This window comes from Carassius auratus, chromosome 3 (assembly GCF_003368295.1).
Source record: "Carassius auratus strain Wakin chromosome 3, ASM336829v1, whole genome shotgun sequence".
NCBI lineage: Eukaryota > Metazoa > Chordata > Actinopteri > Cypriniformes > Cyprinidae > Carassius > Carassius auratus.
In genome coordinates this window covers 3,679,840-3,697,919 of record NC_039245.1, presented here as the reverse complement: position 1 = coordinate 3,697,919, position 18,080 = coordinate 3,679,840, and the positions used below count along the sequence as shown (strand labels likewise).

Below are 18,080 nucleotides of genomic sequence, written 5' to 3'. Positions count from 1 at the left end.
AATGAGACCAAAAGAATATTCTTAAACAAATGAAAGTACTATGTTTAATATGAATATTATTTTTAAAAAATTAATGCATTTTTGGTGGATTTCATGGTACTAGGCAATATTCACCTCTACAAATTATTAACCATTTATTTCTATATCAAATAACAAATATTAGAGACTTTTTTTTGTCTTTGTAGTAGTTACAAAGTGCTAAAAAAGTCACCAGGTTTTTTACCATTAAATATTTCATGATTGTTATAGTTTTATGAGTTTTGTTCAAGAATCAGTGGTCAGGTCAGTACAGTGTTACAGAAATACAAATGAAAAAAGTAAAAAAAAAAAAAAAAAGTGGCACATGAATTTAATTCAAATGCACATTTTTGTTTCTTTGTGAATAAACTGCTGCAGACAGTGCCCCACTGCGGTATTGCAATCACATGTGAAGACGCACGGGGGCTAGAGTGCAACATGATGCAATCCGAGGGGTTTGGCGAGAACTTTTGCGGACGGCTCTAAAATAATTGCCTCTTTGATGCCTTAAATCCTATCCGATTATCTCCTACTGTGAAAGTGATCTTATATGTGTGGTTGCCTGGACCCCTGATTAATTTATCGGAGTGTTGACATCTCGTTAAAAAAACTGTATCAAACAATCCGCCAATGTTTGATTTTAATACTCGTTTACGGAATACGATACATTAAATATAACAAAAACGTAATTCATGGTGTTCCGCTGCAGGAGCACAGCGGCGGTCAGACATCACTCTCCCGGTCTGCTCCGTGCAGGCGCTGTGACGTCAGCGGGCCCCTCCAGCGAGAGAGAGAGAGTCACCGACGGAAACAGCATCACGAGCTCCGGCCCCCTGTCAACCACCGGATTCATTTGTAATGCCAAAAATGACCAGTTTGACATAACGCTAGAAAAGCAATATCCGATTGTCAAGGACAACGGGAGCCCGCGGGCCTATCGCACGGTAGCTATATTTATTCACGTATTTAGGAATCGTTTTTATCCCCCTCCATTGATTTTTCAGTAATGGCTGGGCTCGCGGGCTGCGGCTGTTGAGAGGCAGGTGCATCGTCCCGACAGACGCTCGTTGGGCGTGATGTGTGATGAGATGGATTTCGCTCCAGTGCAGCGATGACGAGACGGACGCAACCGGAGAATCACCGAGAATCCGCGAGACGCGTGTGATCGAGCGGCCGACACTGGGGCGCGGAGCACGGGCGGGGAACAGAGCTCGTCCGCTCGCGAGTGCTCCGTCTCATCAACACATACTGAACGTTAAACATCCCGAAACCCGGCTGCTGCCGGTGGAAGCGGGTCGTGGACCTAAGTGGCATCATGTGCACCTGATGACTTTATCATGCATTCATAGAAGCCGTTTCGCCATTTCGATTCGTGTCTCCGGTGTACAAATTATTATTTCTCTAATAACGAGCTTGGATTAGACCACGCCAAGATGATGGAGCTGGACGAGGTGGTGTACCAGGACGATTATGGGGCCGTGTCGGTCATGTCAGATCGGGTGTCGGGCCTGGCCAGCAGCATCTACCGGGAGTTTGAGCGCCTCATCCAGAGCTACGACGAGGAGGTGGTGAAGGAGCTGATGCCGCTGGTGGTGAACGTCCTGGAGAACCTCGACTCGGTGTCTACGGAGAACCAGGAGCACGAGGTGGAGCTGGAGCTCCTCAGGGAGGACAACGAGCAGCTCATCACGCAGTATGAACGGGAGAAAGCGCTGCGCAAACAGGCGGAGGAGGTAAACTATCAGAATATTATCATCCCATCATGCCCTTCAGACAATGTCCTGTTCAGACCAGATTGTGTGTATTAGTTGATCATAACTGGGTCTATAAACATTTAAAAGAGCCTTGCAAGCACACATGAAATAATATTCATATAACCTAAAAATGTTTTGTCTTTTTGTCTTTTATGCAGGCTTTTATAGCCTATTTATTAGTGAGGATATGGAGCTCACTCTTAAGTAAACACCTCAATTTTATCCAAAGGCCCCAGCTAAAACAAAACAAAAATGAAATTCTGCAATAACGCATGTTAAAAGGCTTTTTACTATAAGGTATAAACTGTCAATCAGATGAGATGTAGCAGATTGTGTGCGACAGATATTCCAGCAAAGCTGTGATCATGCTGATCATTTAGAGGCCTTAGTAATTCATGTAGAAAATATGGTACCGTAGGCTGTGCCTCTATCTGTACACATTAGTATGAAATATAGTCCTGTCATATGCACTACAGTTCTTCCAGGAACCCTTCTGCTTTGTCCCATAATGGCAATTGTATGTGTTTCTCTGCCTATACTTGCAGGAAATAAATCTCTAAATCTCCTACAAAAGATTATCTCATACACGTTTGCACATAAATAATACTCAGACAAACACTCTTCATTTTTGGGCATCAGCACAGGCGCTGCTACTATGACTAGACAGCCACAGGGAACAGATGCCCTTAATAACTCTTCGCATGCATCGTCACTACATGCTAACATTGCCAAAGCTTTTTCCAAACACAACTATATTATCGACTGTACTGCTGGAGCATGATTGGGATTCTTGTTGTGTTCCTCTTTATAGCAGAGTTTAGACGTTATAGCGTAAATGGCATGTGAGAGTGTTTCCTCTGTGAGCGCATGTCATGGCTGCAGTTGTGAAGATTTAGTGTGTGAATATGTAATGGAGAATGAGTGATGATAGATCTGTCATAACTGAGCAATGTTTTTTTAAGAGAAAGATATTATTGTATCAAAAGATACAAAGAAAGGACAAAAAAAGAGAAAATACAATTTCAGGATCACAGATGTTACAGAGAAGAACTTGATTATGAAATGCAGTAAATGCAGTGATGCTTCTCACGCTTTACTTGATTACTTTTGTTTTGTCTTGGAATTTAAACATTAAAGCCGGCCACACTAATTTATTCGTCTATATCCATTTCTTTCTTTTAAATATATTTTTCTTTATTATTTTTTTTCCTATGAAATTTCTTTATTTTATTTTATTTTGCAATTTGTATGCCAAAGAAGTCGCATTTTTAAATAATTCACAATTTTTTTTCTAGACCGTATTTATCATGCTCTCATAAAATATGTTGATACTATAAACTATATAATAATAATTTCAATTAAATCTGTTGTGCACTTTACCAGTTGCAACCACCTCTCCAAAAATAATAGAGACCAGAACAGAATTGTAGCAGGCTTGTATCTACTGCAGAAAGAAATAGGCCATGGTTTAAAACAATATAATTAATACAATAAAATGGTTAAGTGTTAAGGATAGGTATTTAGTGTTTTATTGCAGCAATGCAAAGACATATGTGCTTGGGGTGCAGAGGACAAAAGTGGGAGGATGATGGGCAGGGAGGGTGATTATGGGTAATCAATTTTCTCATAGAAGGAGGCTGGCTGACGCTGTAACCCGATTCTCATGTTGTGAGACCGACAGAGAGCACAGAGCGAGTGAGCTAGTGAGGGATGGAGGGAGAGAGAGAGAGAGAGAGAGAGAGAGAGGGAGGGAGGGGGGAAGTAAACAGCACTCTCCAGTTTCGCATCCTGTGGGATTATGGCGGTAGAGTACAGTAGAGTATAATGCCCACAGTAAGAACATCCACCTCACTATTTCTCACTGTCTTCCTCTCATATGGACTCATCCATGTATGAACACATTCTGAATGTCAAACAGCTTGATAAAATACAATTAGCGATCCCCAAGGGAGAAATCGCTGTTTAATTGAACATCATTACAATGAATTTGCATATTAGAATTTTAACTGTAATTTAAGTTACATGACATCTAACAGTATAAAAGCTTAGTTGATACAGTGTTCCTGTAGCTCAATTTGTAGAGCACTGCGCTGTCAAGTGCCAGGGTGGGCGGTTCAAATCCCTGGGAACTCATAGAATGTAAAAATTGGTAGCCTGAATGCACTGTAAGTCGCTTTGGATAAAAGCGTCTGCTAAATGCATAAATTTAATTTTAATTTAATTTAATACAAATTATTTGTGACATGCATGAGGCATTGACATCTTTCTGATGTGTGGTGGCATAACAGGTGCACTTGGCTCTACTCCAATTTGTCACATGTAATTTTATTCAATATTAAAATCTTATATCCCTGCTTGAAATGAAAATGTTGTGATCATTTACTCATGTCGTTCCAAACCTGTAGGAGTTGCTTTCTTTTTTTGAACATAAAATTATATATTTTGAAGATTGCTGGGAATCAAACAGTTGGTGGTTGCCATTGACTTCCATAGTAGTAAAAAAATAAAAATAAGACAAGTGCAAGCAAGATTTAAATGAAAACTAAACCGTGTCTCTGCACATTATTCATTATTCGGGAGGATCCCAACCAGCCTGACACTGTAATATAATCTCATTCAATGTTGATTGGCCCAACAGTTTCAGATAGGGCTGCTCCGATCACGACCGGCCGATCGTTATGCGCATCTCGTCAGTAAAGTCGGTTCTCTAATCAGCGGTAAATTCCCTCAGGTGCTTGATTTCACCTAGAGCAGCTGTTACTACACAGAGCCGTTGTTAACTGAGAAGATGCGCAAATCCATGTTCATTTTCAGCGTTTATTTGCGCATCTCAGTTAACAACGGCTCTGTGTAGTAACAGCTGCTCTAGGTGAAATCAAGCATCTGATGGAATTTACCGCTGATTAGAAAACCGGCTTTACTGACGAGATGCGCATAACGATCGGCCGATCATGATCGGAGTACCCCTAGTTTCAGACAGACAGATCTATTTTGAAACACGAATTATTTTTATGTATTTCATTCAGTATAGTTAGTGATATAGAAAATACACACTTCACCTTTACTGGCCGTTCATGATTAAACTACAGAATGAGAAATATTGTTATGTCAAGGTATAGCTGGAAAGAACTCAAATTTGCAATCTGAAATTACATTTTGAAAAGCATGAAATAATATGTAATGCCTCTATTATCCCATATGTAGACATGCTTCTGAAATGGGTTGTATATAGTACTCTAGAAATGACTTTATAAGTTAAAGCACTCGTTAGAATGACGTGATCAGCCTGGTGTGATTTGTTCACCGAAGACCGATTTAAAATGTTATAGTGTTCGAGAGTGTGTTTGGTTTTTCCCTCTCTTTGCAGTGCTAGGATTACTGAATTCCAGGAGGCTGTTTGTGGCTGGGCCGCACTGCAGAAAGAGCCTATTGTGTTCCCGTTAAAATCCTTGCAGCTCAAAGTCACCACACACTGCACTTGGAGTGTGTGTGTAATGTGTGACTGCATTGTGTTGTATTTGGAGAACAATTCCTTCTCCAAAATGCTTTTTGACCTTGTGATGTTCTGCCTCATACCGTGGGTTATGGATCATTTTGCACTGAAAGTCAGTTAATTTGTATATACACACTCTAGCAGGGGTACTCAAGTTCAGTGGCCAAGGGGGCCACAAATTCAACCATGTAAAATGTGAAGGGCCACAAATTACAGTTTGCATCATAAGAATTTAAAACAATATTTGCAGTATTACTGATTCAGAAATGCAGATTATTACATAGCTTACTCTTGCTTTTACTTGTCATATTTAAAACAATATTGAACATGAAAATAAAACATTACAAAAGAGTGGAACAAAAAAGTGGATAAACACTTTGTTTCACTTTATAAATGCAAAAAAATAAATGAAAACCTAGAGTATTAAACAAAACAAAGAATGTTCATTCACAAATCAGTCTTCAGCAAATATTACTCACAAATTTCTTTAGAGAGAAATTAAATTTTTTCCTATACATGCCCAAAACATGACTGAGTGTGCATTATTGAGTGGTACACACCTTGCACAGAAACCTTACATATGCATCACAGGAATAATATAACTCACGAGATTTCAGGAAATATGGACAAAAACATTCAGCTATCGCAGTAACTGAATAAAAACAAGATAGAAATGTTTTGAATGATGAAACATGAAGACAATGAACACACAACGTGACAATATATTGTTTATTTGTGTTCTTCAAGCCATCTCTGGTATTTCTTCTTATAATAAAGTATATTTATAATCTATCTTGTTTTTCTGTCTATTAATTCCTCCATCCAGTTCAGGTTCTGGATCTGATCTTGTGTGAATGTGTGCGTTTGCATGTTAACAGAAGTTCATTGAATATGAAGATGTCTTGGAGGCAGACAAGAAGGAGTTGCAGTCCATGTTGGAGACTTTGGAGCTACAAACAAAACAACTCGAGCTGAAGGCCAAGAACTATGCTGATCAGAGTGAGTCTGTGCACTTGATTACATTTGTTCATACACACACGTTGACACAAACAGAGATTTGAGTTTCTTGCATTATGCATTTGTGATGTTCCTCCCCTGCAGTCTCTCGTCTGGAAGATCGAGAATCAGACATGAAGAAAGAGTATAACGCCCTCCACCAGCGCCATACAGAGGTCAGCACAGATTTATAAATCAAATTAACACAGGGTTCCAATGGAAAACCAAGAGGAAAAGGATGGCAAAGAATGTAGGGAAAGTTATGAAAATGTATGAAATAATATGAAAGTTCTTGGAAATTTCCATAGTGGATATACTTTTTACTAGTTATTAAAAAAATTAGCTGCTAAAAAAATTAGCTTTTTGTGATTGTGATCTTGATTAATTGATTTTTGGCATGGGAAATGAATGCAAACATAATGGAAATGTATTCATCTAAAGTTCTGTGGACACTATTAGTAATAACTCAGAAGTTACAAATACAAGGCTCCACTTCTAGAGGCTCCACTATACACTGACATAGTTTTTTTTTCTTTAGATGATACAGACATATGTGGGACACTTTGAGCGTTCAAAGATGCAACAGACAGGCAGCAACCAGTCTGAATCTACAGGCTGCGGACGGGCGTGAGTAACTTGTTATTGAGTGTGTGCATTTGGAATTCATTTGTGCTTTGCATGTTTCCTTTGTTCTAGTAAATGACATGTTTTGTTGGAAAAATTGCTCTGATTATTTTTAAACAGAATTAAATACTTCAAATTTTGAACCGCAGACTCATATTCTCTAAGTTTGGAACATCAGCTATGACTGTGTATTGCAGTTTGGACATATGTATCAGATGCTTTGGATTTTGATGAAGCAAAATGGCCCATTATTGAAACAGTTGTCTTGGAGACAGCGTTGCTAGGCGCTGGGTGATGATGCTCAGTGACAGTCTGTCATGTCTTGCTTAGTCAGAGCTAGAGTTGTGTCTAGCTTTTAGTCATACTCGATTATTCACACATTTCTTTTTCATTTAGTCAGTTGATGTCAACTGATTAAGCATTGAATGAGAACATTTCGTGCATGTTATTAAAAAAACTGTCATCAGGCATGTTGTCACTTAAAATCCAGACATCATTATTGTTTTAGCGTTTATGCAAACAACAATTTATTTTATTTGTTGTTTGTTGATTTGAAATATAGATTTATGTCAGTAATTTTGGAAAATTTCCAGCACACTTATCAATACCCTGATAATACTGATAACTGTGATAATTTTGGTCACTATAACCGTGATAATATATTTTTACCGTTTCACCTCTAGCGGGGACATGGAGGGGTAAAACTAAGAGCAGAGAATTAAACTTTTGTATGTTCGGTAAGGAATTCAGTAGTGCAATTGAGCAATTATGGCGAGAAAGATTGTGATTTTATTAAATTCGTTGTAAATGAAGATTGACCATGAATAATGTATTCACAGTAACAAGGTTGCACCAGTTGAGGGTCATGTGGCCTGTTTGTGTGAGACAATATCGTGGAGAAATCAAACAAATGAACACAACAGCACACAAAGAAACTCACAGAAGAAACATACTGTGGTAAAAATGTTTTTATATGTATAACATATGATATAGCCAAGTCAAGCATAATGAGACGACAAAGATAGTGCTTTTTCCCGAAGATCAGCACTATTGCAGATTTGTGTGTAAATGTGTAATAATCCTTCAATTATCTCCGAGCAGCACACAGCTGTTTCGTTACTGAATGACACTGCGTTTTTTAGTTAATCATGAGACAATGATCCATTCATAAAGACACCACCTTCATTCTTGAATGAATCAGCCATCTGAATGAATCACTTGAACTAATGACTCAAATGCTTTCCAACTTTTCTTATTTGAAAATGTTAAGTCTGGATAAATCATACACAATTATTTGCATGCTTATGATAGAACCACTAGTTAATGTATCCTCACTTATAGCATGTTTGTTATCTACAAATTCGAATTTTGATGATCTGAATGACACTTAATAAGTGTATATTAAATGTTAATACCCATGCAACATATTAGTGTTCTAAGAATCTTTAATAGTTTTTGTAACAATAAAAACTCCCTAATCATCGGGAAGAAGGAGGCGGGAACCGGCGCACAATCAAAACATAATTTTAATATTCAAAATAAATACAAAACGGCGCACCAGCCCCTCACGGCCGACTGGTGCGCACAAATAAAAAGCAAACACATAAAATAATATCCCAGGCCTGGTCCTCTCTCGTCCTTCACGGTCGTCACTCCAGTTTTATATCCTTCCATCTCCTACGTGGGACTCGATACCGGCGGTGGGGCGCAGGTGTAGCTCATCTCCAATCACTACACCTGGCCTCACTCCTCGTTCCCACGCCTCTCGGCCCCGCCCCACTCGCCACAGTTTTGTATCAACAACCAAACCAGTTTTAGTTAAAAGTTAAAGTCACTGTTGGTTTTCTGTCCCCCCGGAGGTGTGACCTCCACAGAGGTTAAAAGGTCTCACATCTGGGACCCCTCTGTTTCTTCCCTCATCATATTCCCGTCTTCCGCTTCGTCTTCTGGTTGCTAAGTCTCAGGGCCGGCTCAGCCATGATTTCACTTTTCTATCTGGGAGAAAACTCCCAACCACAACAGAGTCAGAATAACATCTTTGGAGTTTGCAACAGTCTGCGAACGTCTGGGGACTGAGGAGACAAGTTGCTCAAGTTTAGGAATAGGAATGTTGTCCCATTCTTGTCTAATACAGGTTTCTAGTTGCTCAACTGTCTTAGGTCTTCTTTTTTCGCATGTTCCTCTTTATGATGCACCAAATGTTTTCAATGGGTGAAAGATCTGGATTGCAGGCTGGTCATTTCAGTACCCGGATCCTTCTTCTACGCAACCATGATGTTGTTATTGATGCAGTATGTGGTCTGGCATTGTCATGTTGGAAAATGCAAGATTCCCTGAAAGAGATGATGTCTGGATGGGAGCATATGTTGTTCTAGAACTTGGATATACCTTTCAGCATTGATGGTGCTTTTCCAGATGTGTAAGCTGCCCATGCCACACACACTCATTCAACCCCATACCATCAGAGATGCAGGCTTCTGAACTGAGTGCTGAAGACAACTTGGGTTTTCCTTGTCCTCTTTAGTCCGGATGACATAGTGTCCCAGTTTTCCAATAAGAAATTATAAATTTGATTTGTCTGACCACAGAACAGTTTTCCACTTTGCCACAGTCCATTTTAAATGAGCCTTGGATCATGTTTAGATATGGCTTATTTTTTGACCTATAGAGTTTTAGCCAGCAACGTCGAATGGCACGATGGATTGTGTTCACCGTCAATGTTTTCTGGAAGTATTCCTGAGCCCATTTTGTGATTTCCATAACATTAGCATTTCTGTATGTGATGCAGTGCCGTCTAAGGGCCTGAAGATCACAGACATCCAGTATGGTTTTCTGGCCTTGACCCTTACGCACAGAGATTGTTTCAGATTCTCTCAATCTTTGGATGATATTATGGACGGTAGATCTCTAGAACTCTTTGCAATTTTTTTCTGAGAAACTCCTTTCTGATATTGCTCCACTATTTTTATATGTTCAGTATAAGATGTAGACCATGTTGTAAAACGCCGCTCAGGTGGTTAACTGACTTATTTTCTGTAGCTGCATTTTCTGGTTTCTCTAATTCCCCTAAGTATGTATGTATGTATGTGTGTGTGTGTGTGTGTGTGTTTGTTTGACTAGTTATGTGTTAGTGTTCAGTTAATAAAGCTTTTATGCACAAATTACATTAGGTTTTGATTCTTTCAATGCATACAAATCAATGTCACTTAAATGATTCGTGATCTTGTTACATGCTCTAATGTGTTCTATAAGAAAGTTATTTTCTGTGGCCATGAAAATAACATTAATTGATACAAACTGATCTACAAATACAAATCTACACTGAATGTTTGATGGACGAACAGATTAGTTGATTGTAATGATTATTCTGCTATATTTACTACTGGCAGCTGATATAAACAATTATAATTCATTTTAATTAATGGTAATTACTTATATACATTTCCCTTTTGAGCTAATTCGCAACAAATATTAAAAATGATTTAAAACACTAAGCTCATAACATTATTAATGGAGTTGTAATTTTGCAATGTAAATGCATTCATGGTACATTTGAGCTTCGTTAAACTGTTTTTGTACATGCATCTAAATGCAGTGTAAATATTGATACTGATTTTATTGTATTGGTAACAGCCTGATCGTGTCTTATTATAGTAATTAAATTTATTAGTGAAATCTAAGAATTTGATATGAAAGATAACAAACATTTTATAATATTAGGGAAAAATTGCCTTTTCTTTATGTAAGAAACCCTTGGAAATCAGTTTAAGGGGTAAATAGCTCAAATAGGCTGATTTCCGCAAGAATGGATATCGAAGACTGAACATATTGCTTCAGAATAAATTACATTTAAGTCACCAATTACATTTATTCATATTCATTACTTACTTTTACTTAAAATATACTGACATAGAAAACAGTTATTCTAATATAAAATAATATTTCTCAATATTACTATTACTGCAGCCTTGGTGAGCAGAATAGTTTCAAAACATTAAAAACCTTTGAGCGGTAGTGTGTTTGATTTGTGTGAGATATATATATATATATATATATATACGGGTTGTGTATGTCATATTTGTTTTTTAAAAAGCAATAAATTACATTTGATGATACCTGCAGAAACAGTCAGTTCCATCTGTTTTTACATACTGTATGTAATGTGACGTCATGTCCTGTGTCAGTATTGTGTGACTATTGTTTGTGAATCTGCATGTGTTCACCTTCTTTCTGTTTCTTTCTTTCTTTCTTTCTTTCTTTCTTTCTGTGCGTGTGCTGCTGTGTGTCTCTGCAGTCCACGACACAACAGGAGGAAAAGGTAAAAATGTCCAACAATCTCTGACAGTTGTCTCCCATTTTACTCCTTTACAATAAAAAACGAACCCGCCATCCACTCAAATACTGAGTTTAGCAGTGTTGTAGTCAGAGACTGAGAACCCTGTACCTCTTTCTCCTATCTGGTTTTGTGTCTTTATGTTTTCACCCTGTCTGATGAGTTTTCTGCTCATTTTTATGTTGTGCCGGTGTTGGTTTAGTGTGGGAAATAACTAATAAACTTTCTTGTCTCTCTTTCTTTTTCTGCAGTAAAACAGATCGCCCCCCATCATTGAATTTGTTTCCTGGTGGAGATGGCATGGTACGTGGGAGTCCTGGGGGGGCTAGAAATGTTTCGTCAGATGTCTGGCATTCCAGTGATCTCAGCAGACCTGTCTACGCCTCTGGCTACCAGGTGTGACAGATATGACTCCGCCCCAAAGCGTCAGGGGAGGAGTCATGATAATCATCTTTTTATCAGCCACTCCCCCTTACGCCTGCTTGTGTCAAGATCAGGTTTGTCTGTGGTTTCTTGATGGACTCCAGCAGGCCTCCAAGGGTCCATGATTTAAGTTTGGCCGTCCATCCTCTGCCTTGTCCTGTGACATCTTTGTCTTATTTTAGCCATCTGAAATAAACAGATATGTTATAAAAAAAATGAATCTCAGCTACATGAAACATCAACTGTCAGCTGTGCACGCATAACTGTACATCCATTCTTTGAAGGAAAAGAAAAAAAGCGTGATTCTTCGCTTCCTGTTTTCCAGATGAGTCAAGTCACATGAGTACAAACAGCTTGAGTTTCAGTGCTTCAGTTCTTTTCGTTTTGTTTTGAAGATAAATGTCTTGATATTTAAATGATGTAGTGGTATTGCACAGAGATTTTATTATTTGAAAATGTTTCAAATGTTTATTTACATGTTTGAATTTTTACAACAATATATATTTTGCACCATGTAAGGCTGGCTAGTAAGTGTAATTATTTGTTAATCCAGTCTTGTCAAAGCAACACCAGATTCACTAGTTTATACATTTAGCAGAGCATGTTAATTATTAAAATGTGTGGGTGATAATGTTGTTCTCTCTGTTTTAAGGAGGATGGCTCAGATTCAGACTCCGTCGCAGCCACACCCAGCAGCACAGGGAGCAAATCAAACACCCCCACCTCGTCTGTTCCCTCGGCAACAGTTACCCCTCAGAATGATGGGCTGGCATCGGTGGGAGAGTTCGACAGGCACCGGAGGCGGGACTGCAAGAAAGAAAAGCGTCTTAGTAAAAACATGGAGGTGCAGGTCTCTCAGGAAACCAGGAACGTCAGCATTGGTGAGAGAGAGGAACAACTGAGACGATATTAAATAAACACAGAAGAAAAGAACAAAAAAAAAGCGATAAAGACTGATGCCAATGTTCATCAAAATATGTTAAAACATTACAATTAAAAGGTTTGGGGTCAGCAAGATTTTTGTATGTTTTTAAAGGAAGTCTCATGGTCACCATGGATGCATTTATTTGATCAAAAATACAGTAAATATGGTATTTTCTATATTTTTTTAATAGATTTTTTGTAATAAAATAAAGTATTTACATTCACTTTCACAAAGTCAATTTAATGCATCCTTACTGAACAGAAGTGTTTTACATCTTACTGACTCCAAACTTTTGAACATTACTATATATATATATATATATATATATATATATATATATATAGCACATTAACAACATTGTTTCAGTAAATTTAATTAATCATTTTTTAGATAAGATTTACGATTTAATTCATTTGAAATTGTTATTTTGAAAATGGATCATATAATATTATTTTAATTATAATAATAATAATAATAATAATAATTTGATCTTGATAAATAATATTTGTTCTGTAGTTCTAGTATATAGCTGATGCTAGTAATTAAAAATGTCAGATATCAGGTGATCTATAAGGGTTGCTGATATATTGGTTGCCCGCAACTGGAAACCAACCCGGTCACTTGCGTTCTAAGTAAAGAAACAATTTGTTCCTGATATTTCATGGGCATCGATTAAATCCATACTAACATGATTTCACAATGTCAAATTAAGGCATTTGTGTACATTCTATAGATTTCTCATTTTCATTACAGAAAAACGTTTGTCTTAATTTCATTTGCATGTGTGTGGGTTTGTCTGTAGGTATGGGCAGTAGTGATGAATGGTCAGAGTTTCAGGAACTTATAGACTCAACGCCAGAGCTAGATATGGACCCTCGAGTCTACGGAGGAGGAAACAGGTAGACAGATGCACATCATTCACACAATTAAATGCTGAGTAAAAAGAACAAAATACCTGATCGATACAAACGGACCGTTGAAGTCAAAGTTATAAATGATTCTTGTTCCTTTACAGTCCTTCTCAGGGCATAGTGAATGAGGCATTCGGCATCAACACAGACTCTCTGTACCATGAGATCAAAGACGCCAAGTCTGACATCATCGGTGATGTGGACGCAGGAGCCGAACTTCTCGGTAAGCTTTATAGTTTATTTTCCCTCCGCAGTTGATGGACAGTTTCCCATAAATGCAGGTTACCTTGGTTTATATGTAACCTGCATTTAAGATCAGTGATTTTTCATTTTCTGATTATATTTGAAGCATATGCATTGCTAAGCATATGGTGGCTGAGGGCCTTTTTAACTGCATGCCTTTTGTCAGGAAGCCACACTGCTGGTGCTGGATGTATGCCCAAAGCAAAGTCTCTTGGGATATCATGCTTGCTTCATGGCTGTATCTCCTGCCCCTAAGCACATTTTGGTCTGATGAAGTTATCCTGAATTGTTTCATTTGAGTAATTCCCGTTATTTATGTTGGCAGTTTTCTGATTTGTTTTGTTTCATCAAGGTAGAGCTCTTGATTTGTTTATCTCAGTGTGAAGGTGGATCTTTCTTTTGATTGGCCGTCTCACTCACTGACCCTTGACCCCTCTCTGTGCTTCCTTCCTGTGTGCGCTTCACTCGGCCACGCCCCTAGGGGAGTTCTCAGGTGTGTATCTGATCACTGATAGATTGGTATTTTCAGTTCTCATTCTGTTTTGCTCGTTATGTCCTTTGCATGGATTTAACATCCACATGAAACACAATTAGTCATATAACTTTACAGGACCACATTAAACTGTAACTCAGAATCACATTAAATTAAAAAAACACACACATCAATACACTTGAAAATACACCACTTTTCAAAAGTCTGGGGTCACAAAGAGTTACATTTCTTTTTAAAAAAATGAATACTTTTGTTCAAGGGCTTTTAATTGATCAACAGTTACAGTGAAGGCATTTATATTGTTACAAAATGTGTATTTTAAATAAAAGCTGCTATTTTGAACATTCTATTCATCAATGAATCCGGAAAAAAGTGTACCACAATTTCCACAAACATTATAAGCAGTAAAAACTGTGTGTGTGTGTGTGCGCATTTGTATGTGTGTGATGATGAATATCTAACATGAACTTGTCCATTTGTTTTTCTCTCTTCCCTTAATCTTATTTTTATTTTATCTTTTTTTATTATTATTTTTTTACTTGTATCATTATCTTTTGATCTTCTCTTCTGTCTTCACATTCATTCTTTTACTCCTGTCATTTGGCTGCCTCCTCCTTCCTCGCTACTTTCCTTCTGTTCCCTCCTTGGCTCTCTTTTTCAGTCCAGGATGATTTCTTTGGTAAGGCTCATAGCCTCATTTTCTCCCTCATGTTAATTTCAGTAGGACATTGTGATGCTTTTCTTGTTTGTGGCTATGCTTTGGTGAGATGTAGTCCTGTGCTTCTGCTCTTCTAATCCTGTTAACTTCAGCTGCTCAGTGCTGTGCTTAATGCATGGCTTTGCGGCTCATATGAATCATATTATCAGTTCAGTTTGGATGTTTTCTACTCCACTTATCAAGTTAGACTGTGATTATACCCCTTTAGATGTCTTTTATATAAAACCCTTTAAAGGTTATTGTTTGATGTCACAATAAAGAGGAGATCTGACTGAATTATTTTAAAATAGTAGCTAAATGTACTGTAATTGTGATTGTGATGTAGTTTTGAATCAGCCGTTCCTTAGTCTGTTTATCTGATATTTGGAAAGTGTTCATGGTGGTCTTTACTCTTGCTAACACTGTAAATCCCACAGGTATGGGGAAAGAGGTGGAAAATCTGCTAACAGAGAACAAAATACTACTGGAGACCAAGTAAGCGGGATAGAAAGACAGAATGTGTGTGTATTTATCCATGTATGTATGCGTCTACAAGTTATAATGGAATCATTTGCTATCTGTAGGAATGCCCTAAACATTGTGAAGAATGACCTGATTGCTAAATTAGATGAGCTGTCAAGTGAACAGGAAGTTCTCCGGGAAGAGCTGGAAACAGTGAAACAGTCCAAGAGCAAAGTGGACCAGAGAGTGAAAGAACTGGAGGAGGAGCTAAAGAGGTCTGTTTGTTTCCACTGATTTCTTCTGTCACAACATTGAAAAATGTTAACCTTTTGAAAGATTTTAACCTTTTAACCTTTGGACAAATATTCATTTTTTATTAATTTTTTTATAATTATGCCTATGTTATTGCCAACTGCATTAATTTTGGCACAGGTGTGTTATTTTATTGGAATTGTATTATTTCACTTCCATTTCCTTTAATAAATCTGGTTTGCACTAGGTGCAATTTTTTGTTTTCCTCTCAGGACCTCAAGGACAAAAATGTCTGCATTGAAAACCATTAAAACTGCTATTTTTAATCGCGGTGTAATTTAAATATAAAATAATGCAATTTTGTCAATAGGCTTTCATTCTGTTGGCAAGGTTTAAAATTACATTTTGTACTTTTCTCTTTTTATTGTGCCACTTTTTTCAGGAATTACTTATAAAGCAAATACAGTTTTTTTTGCTTCTGCATATTACAGTGCCATTTGGATAAATAATGCAGCTAAAGTTGTGTGGGTGTGTTGGTATGGATATCACAGAGTATGGTTTGTATGTGTGTCATAAAAAAAAAAAAAAATTGTGTGTGTGTTTTTGTAAGTGTTCTATTTTCTAGCAGATATAGAGTCCAACATGTTTCATAATATATATATTTTATATAAAATATTGTCCATAAATAATTTTCATGAATTTAAACCTCTTAATTTAAATTTACACCTGAAGCCTTTTGTGGTTTCACTTTTCAAACCCCCCAGTAATTTAGCGATTCCTAGTGGGGGTTGCGAGGCGAGACCCCCCAGGTTGGGAATCACTGACACAGACTAGTGGTCTCAAACTCAATTCCTGGAGCGCCACAGCTCTGCAGAGTTTAGTTCTGACCAGCTCCAACTCAAACCTGCTTTTCTAGTTTCTAGTAGTCCAAAAGACCTTGATTAGCTGGGTCAGGTGTGTTTGATTAGGGTTGGAGCAAAACTGTGGAGAGCTGTGGCCCTCCAGAAATTAAGTTTGAGACCACTGACACAGACAATAAAAGAAGCAGCACAGTGGAATGCAAAAATGCATTCTGTGTGTCCGAAAGTGGCTCATGGTTTTTTTAAAGAATCTCTGTGCCTTCAATCTAATTAAAGTCTGAATGTCTCCCTTTGATTAAAGGTTGAGAGCTGAAGCTTTAGGAGTATCTCAGGACTCTAAAGACGAGGGTGGAGAGGATGTAAGTCAAACACTTTAGTCTCATTTCAAACACTCATTTCTCTGCTCCAGAAAGTAGTGAGCTGCCTCACTGATGTGAGCAGGTAGTTACTTAAGTCGTTTTCTCCAGAAACACCTTGTTTTAGCTCAGTACAGTGGCAGCATAGGATATCCAGTATCCTCAACAGAGAAGGAAATCCCAGAATGCACTGTGATGAAAAAATCATGCTCACTAGGTTTTGGAACAGAACTCTAAAATCTCAATTAAGTAACCAAATAATGTTTTTTCTTATATTATTAATAATATTAAAATCATTTATTACCTTTATAAAAACTTTTAATATGGATATTATGGTCTTATATGGTCATATACACCAAGGATGGCTTGAGGGTAAATGAGAGAAAATAATGTGTTAATTTTCATTTTGGGGTATACTGTCCCTTTAAAGTAAGATTTTAACATTAAATCAAGTTGTAAACACAGTTAGTGTTTGGATATGAGAAATTTTTATTACCAATAAAAGGCCTTGCTTTGTTATGCTCTAACAGTTTTTAATTAAAATGCTATGCGCAGTGAACCTAACCAGTTTAACCTTCTCACAATGTTTAAGTAACTGTATATTTAATGCTGTGAAATGCTGATGCACTAACATCCGCTTCACTGCTGCTGTGTTTTGTGGTGCTGCTGTGTTCTGTGTGGCTCTCTGGTGCAGTACTCATCTCCACTGCAGGACGATGTGGCCATGACGCAGAGACGACGCTTCACACGTGTAGAGATGGCCCGTGTGCTGATGGAGCGCAACCAGTACAAGGAGAGACTGATGGAGCTTCAGGAGGCTGTGCGCTGGACCGAGATGATCAGGTGAGCGAGAGGCAGCCATATACATCAAATCTCACATCAACTCTGATTCAGACACTTACTTCACCAATATAATACTCATAAAATATGGTCATTAGGGGAGGACAAATGCACTGATGCAATGTAATGTAACATAAAATTTGACAAAACAGTCTAATGTACATAAATGAAAACATTCACAGCACAACTGATAATAATGTTTCCCGAACGGATCATGTGACACTCAAGTTATGACGATCGAAATACAGCTTTGACATCATGGGAATAACTTACTTTCTACTGTAATAATATTTCACAATATTACTGTTTTTATGTGTTTTTGATCAGATAAATGCAGCTTTGGTGAGCATAAGATACTTATTTTTAAAATCTTGCAGAAAAAAACACTATTATTAAGAAT

At 37.6% G+C, this 18,080-nt stretch overlaps 1 protein-coding gene across 19 annotated transcripts in view; it reads left to right on the top strand.

Moving 5' to 3' along the window:
• Nucleotides 1-481: 481 nt before the first annotated feature.
• Nucleotides 482-18,080, top strand: part of LOC113043648 (C-Jun-amino-terminal kinase-interacting protein 3) — a 32,560-nt gene continuing 14,961 nt past the window's right edge. For 2 of the 19 annotated variants that reach the window (XM_026203189.1, XM_026203209.1), the window contains exons 1-15: nucleotides 486-1,751; nucleotides 6,144-6,264; nucleotides 6,367-6,437; nucleotides 6,800-6,888; nucleotides 11,180-11,203; nucleotides 11,470-11,614; nucleotides 12,294-12,522; nucleotides 13,369-13,465; nucleotides 13,582-13,700; nucleotides 14,202-14,213; nucleotides 14,875-14,892; nucleotides 15,348-15,405; nucleotides 15,495-15,647; nucleotides 16,786-16,843; nucleotides 17,535-17,683. In XM_026203189.1, coding sequence (XP_026058974.1) covers nucleotides 1,452-1,751; nucleotides 6,144-6,264; nucleotides 6,367-6,437; nucleotides 6,800-6,888; nucleotides 11,180-11,203; nucleotides 11,470-11,614; nucleotides 12,294-12,522; nucleotides 13,369-13,465; nucleotides 13,582-13,700; nucleotides 14,202-14,213; nucleotides 14,875-14,892; nucleotides 15,348-15,405; nucleotides 15,495-15,647; nucleotides 16,786-16,843; nucleotides 17,535-17,683 — 1,643 coding nt within the window. In that variant the 5' untranslated portion in view covers nucleotides 486-1,451. Of the gene's footprint in view, nucleotides 1,752-6,143; nucleotides 6,265-6,366; nucleotides 6,438-6,799; nucleotides 6,889-11,179; nucleotides 11,204-11,469; nucleotides 11,615-12,293; nucleotides 12,523-13,368; nucleotides 13,466-13,581; nucleotides 13,701-14,201; nucleotides 14,214-14,874; nucleotides 14,893-15,347; nucleotides 15,406-15,494; nucleotides 15,648-16,785; nucleotides 16,844-17,534; nucleotides 17,684-18,080 lie in introns of all 19 variants that reach the window. The other 17 variants (XM_026203217.1, XM_026203200.1, XM_026203284.1 and 14 more) reach the window with 15 other exon arrangements.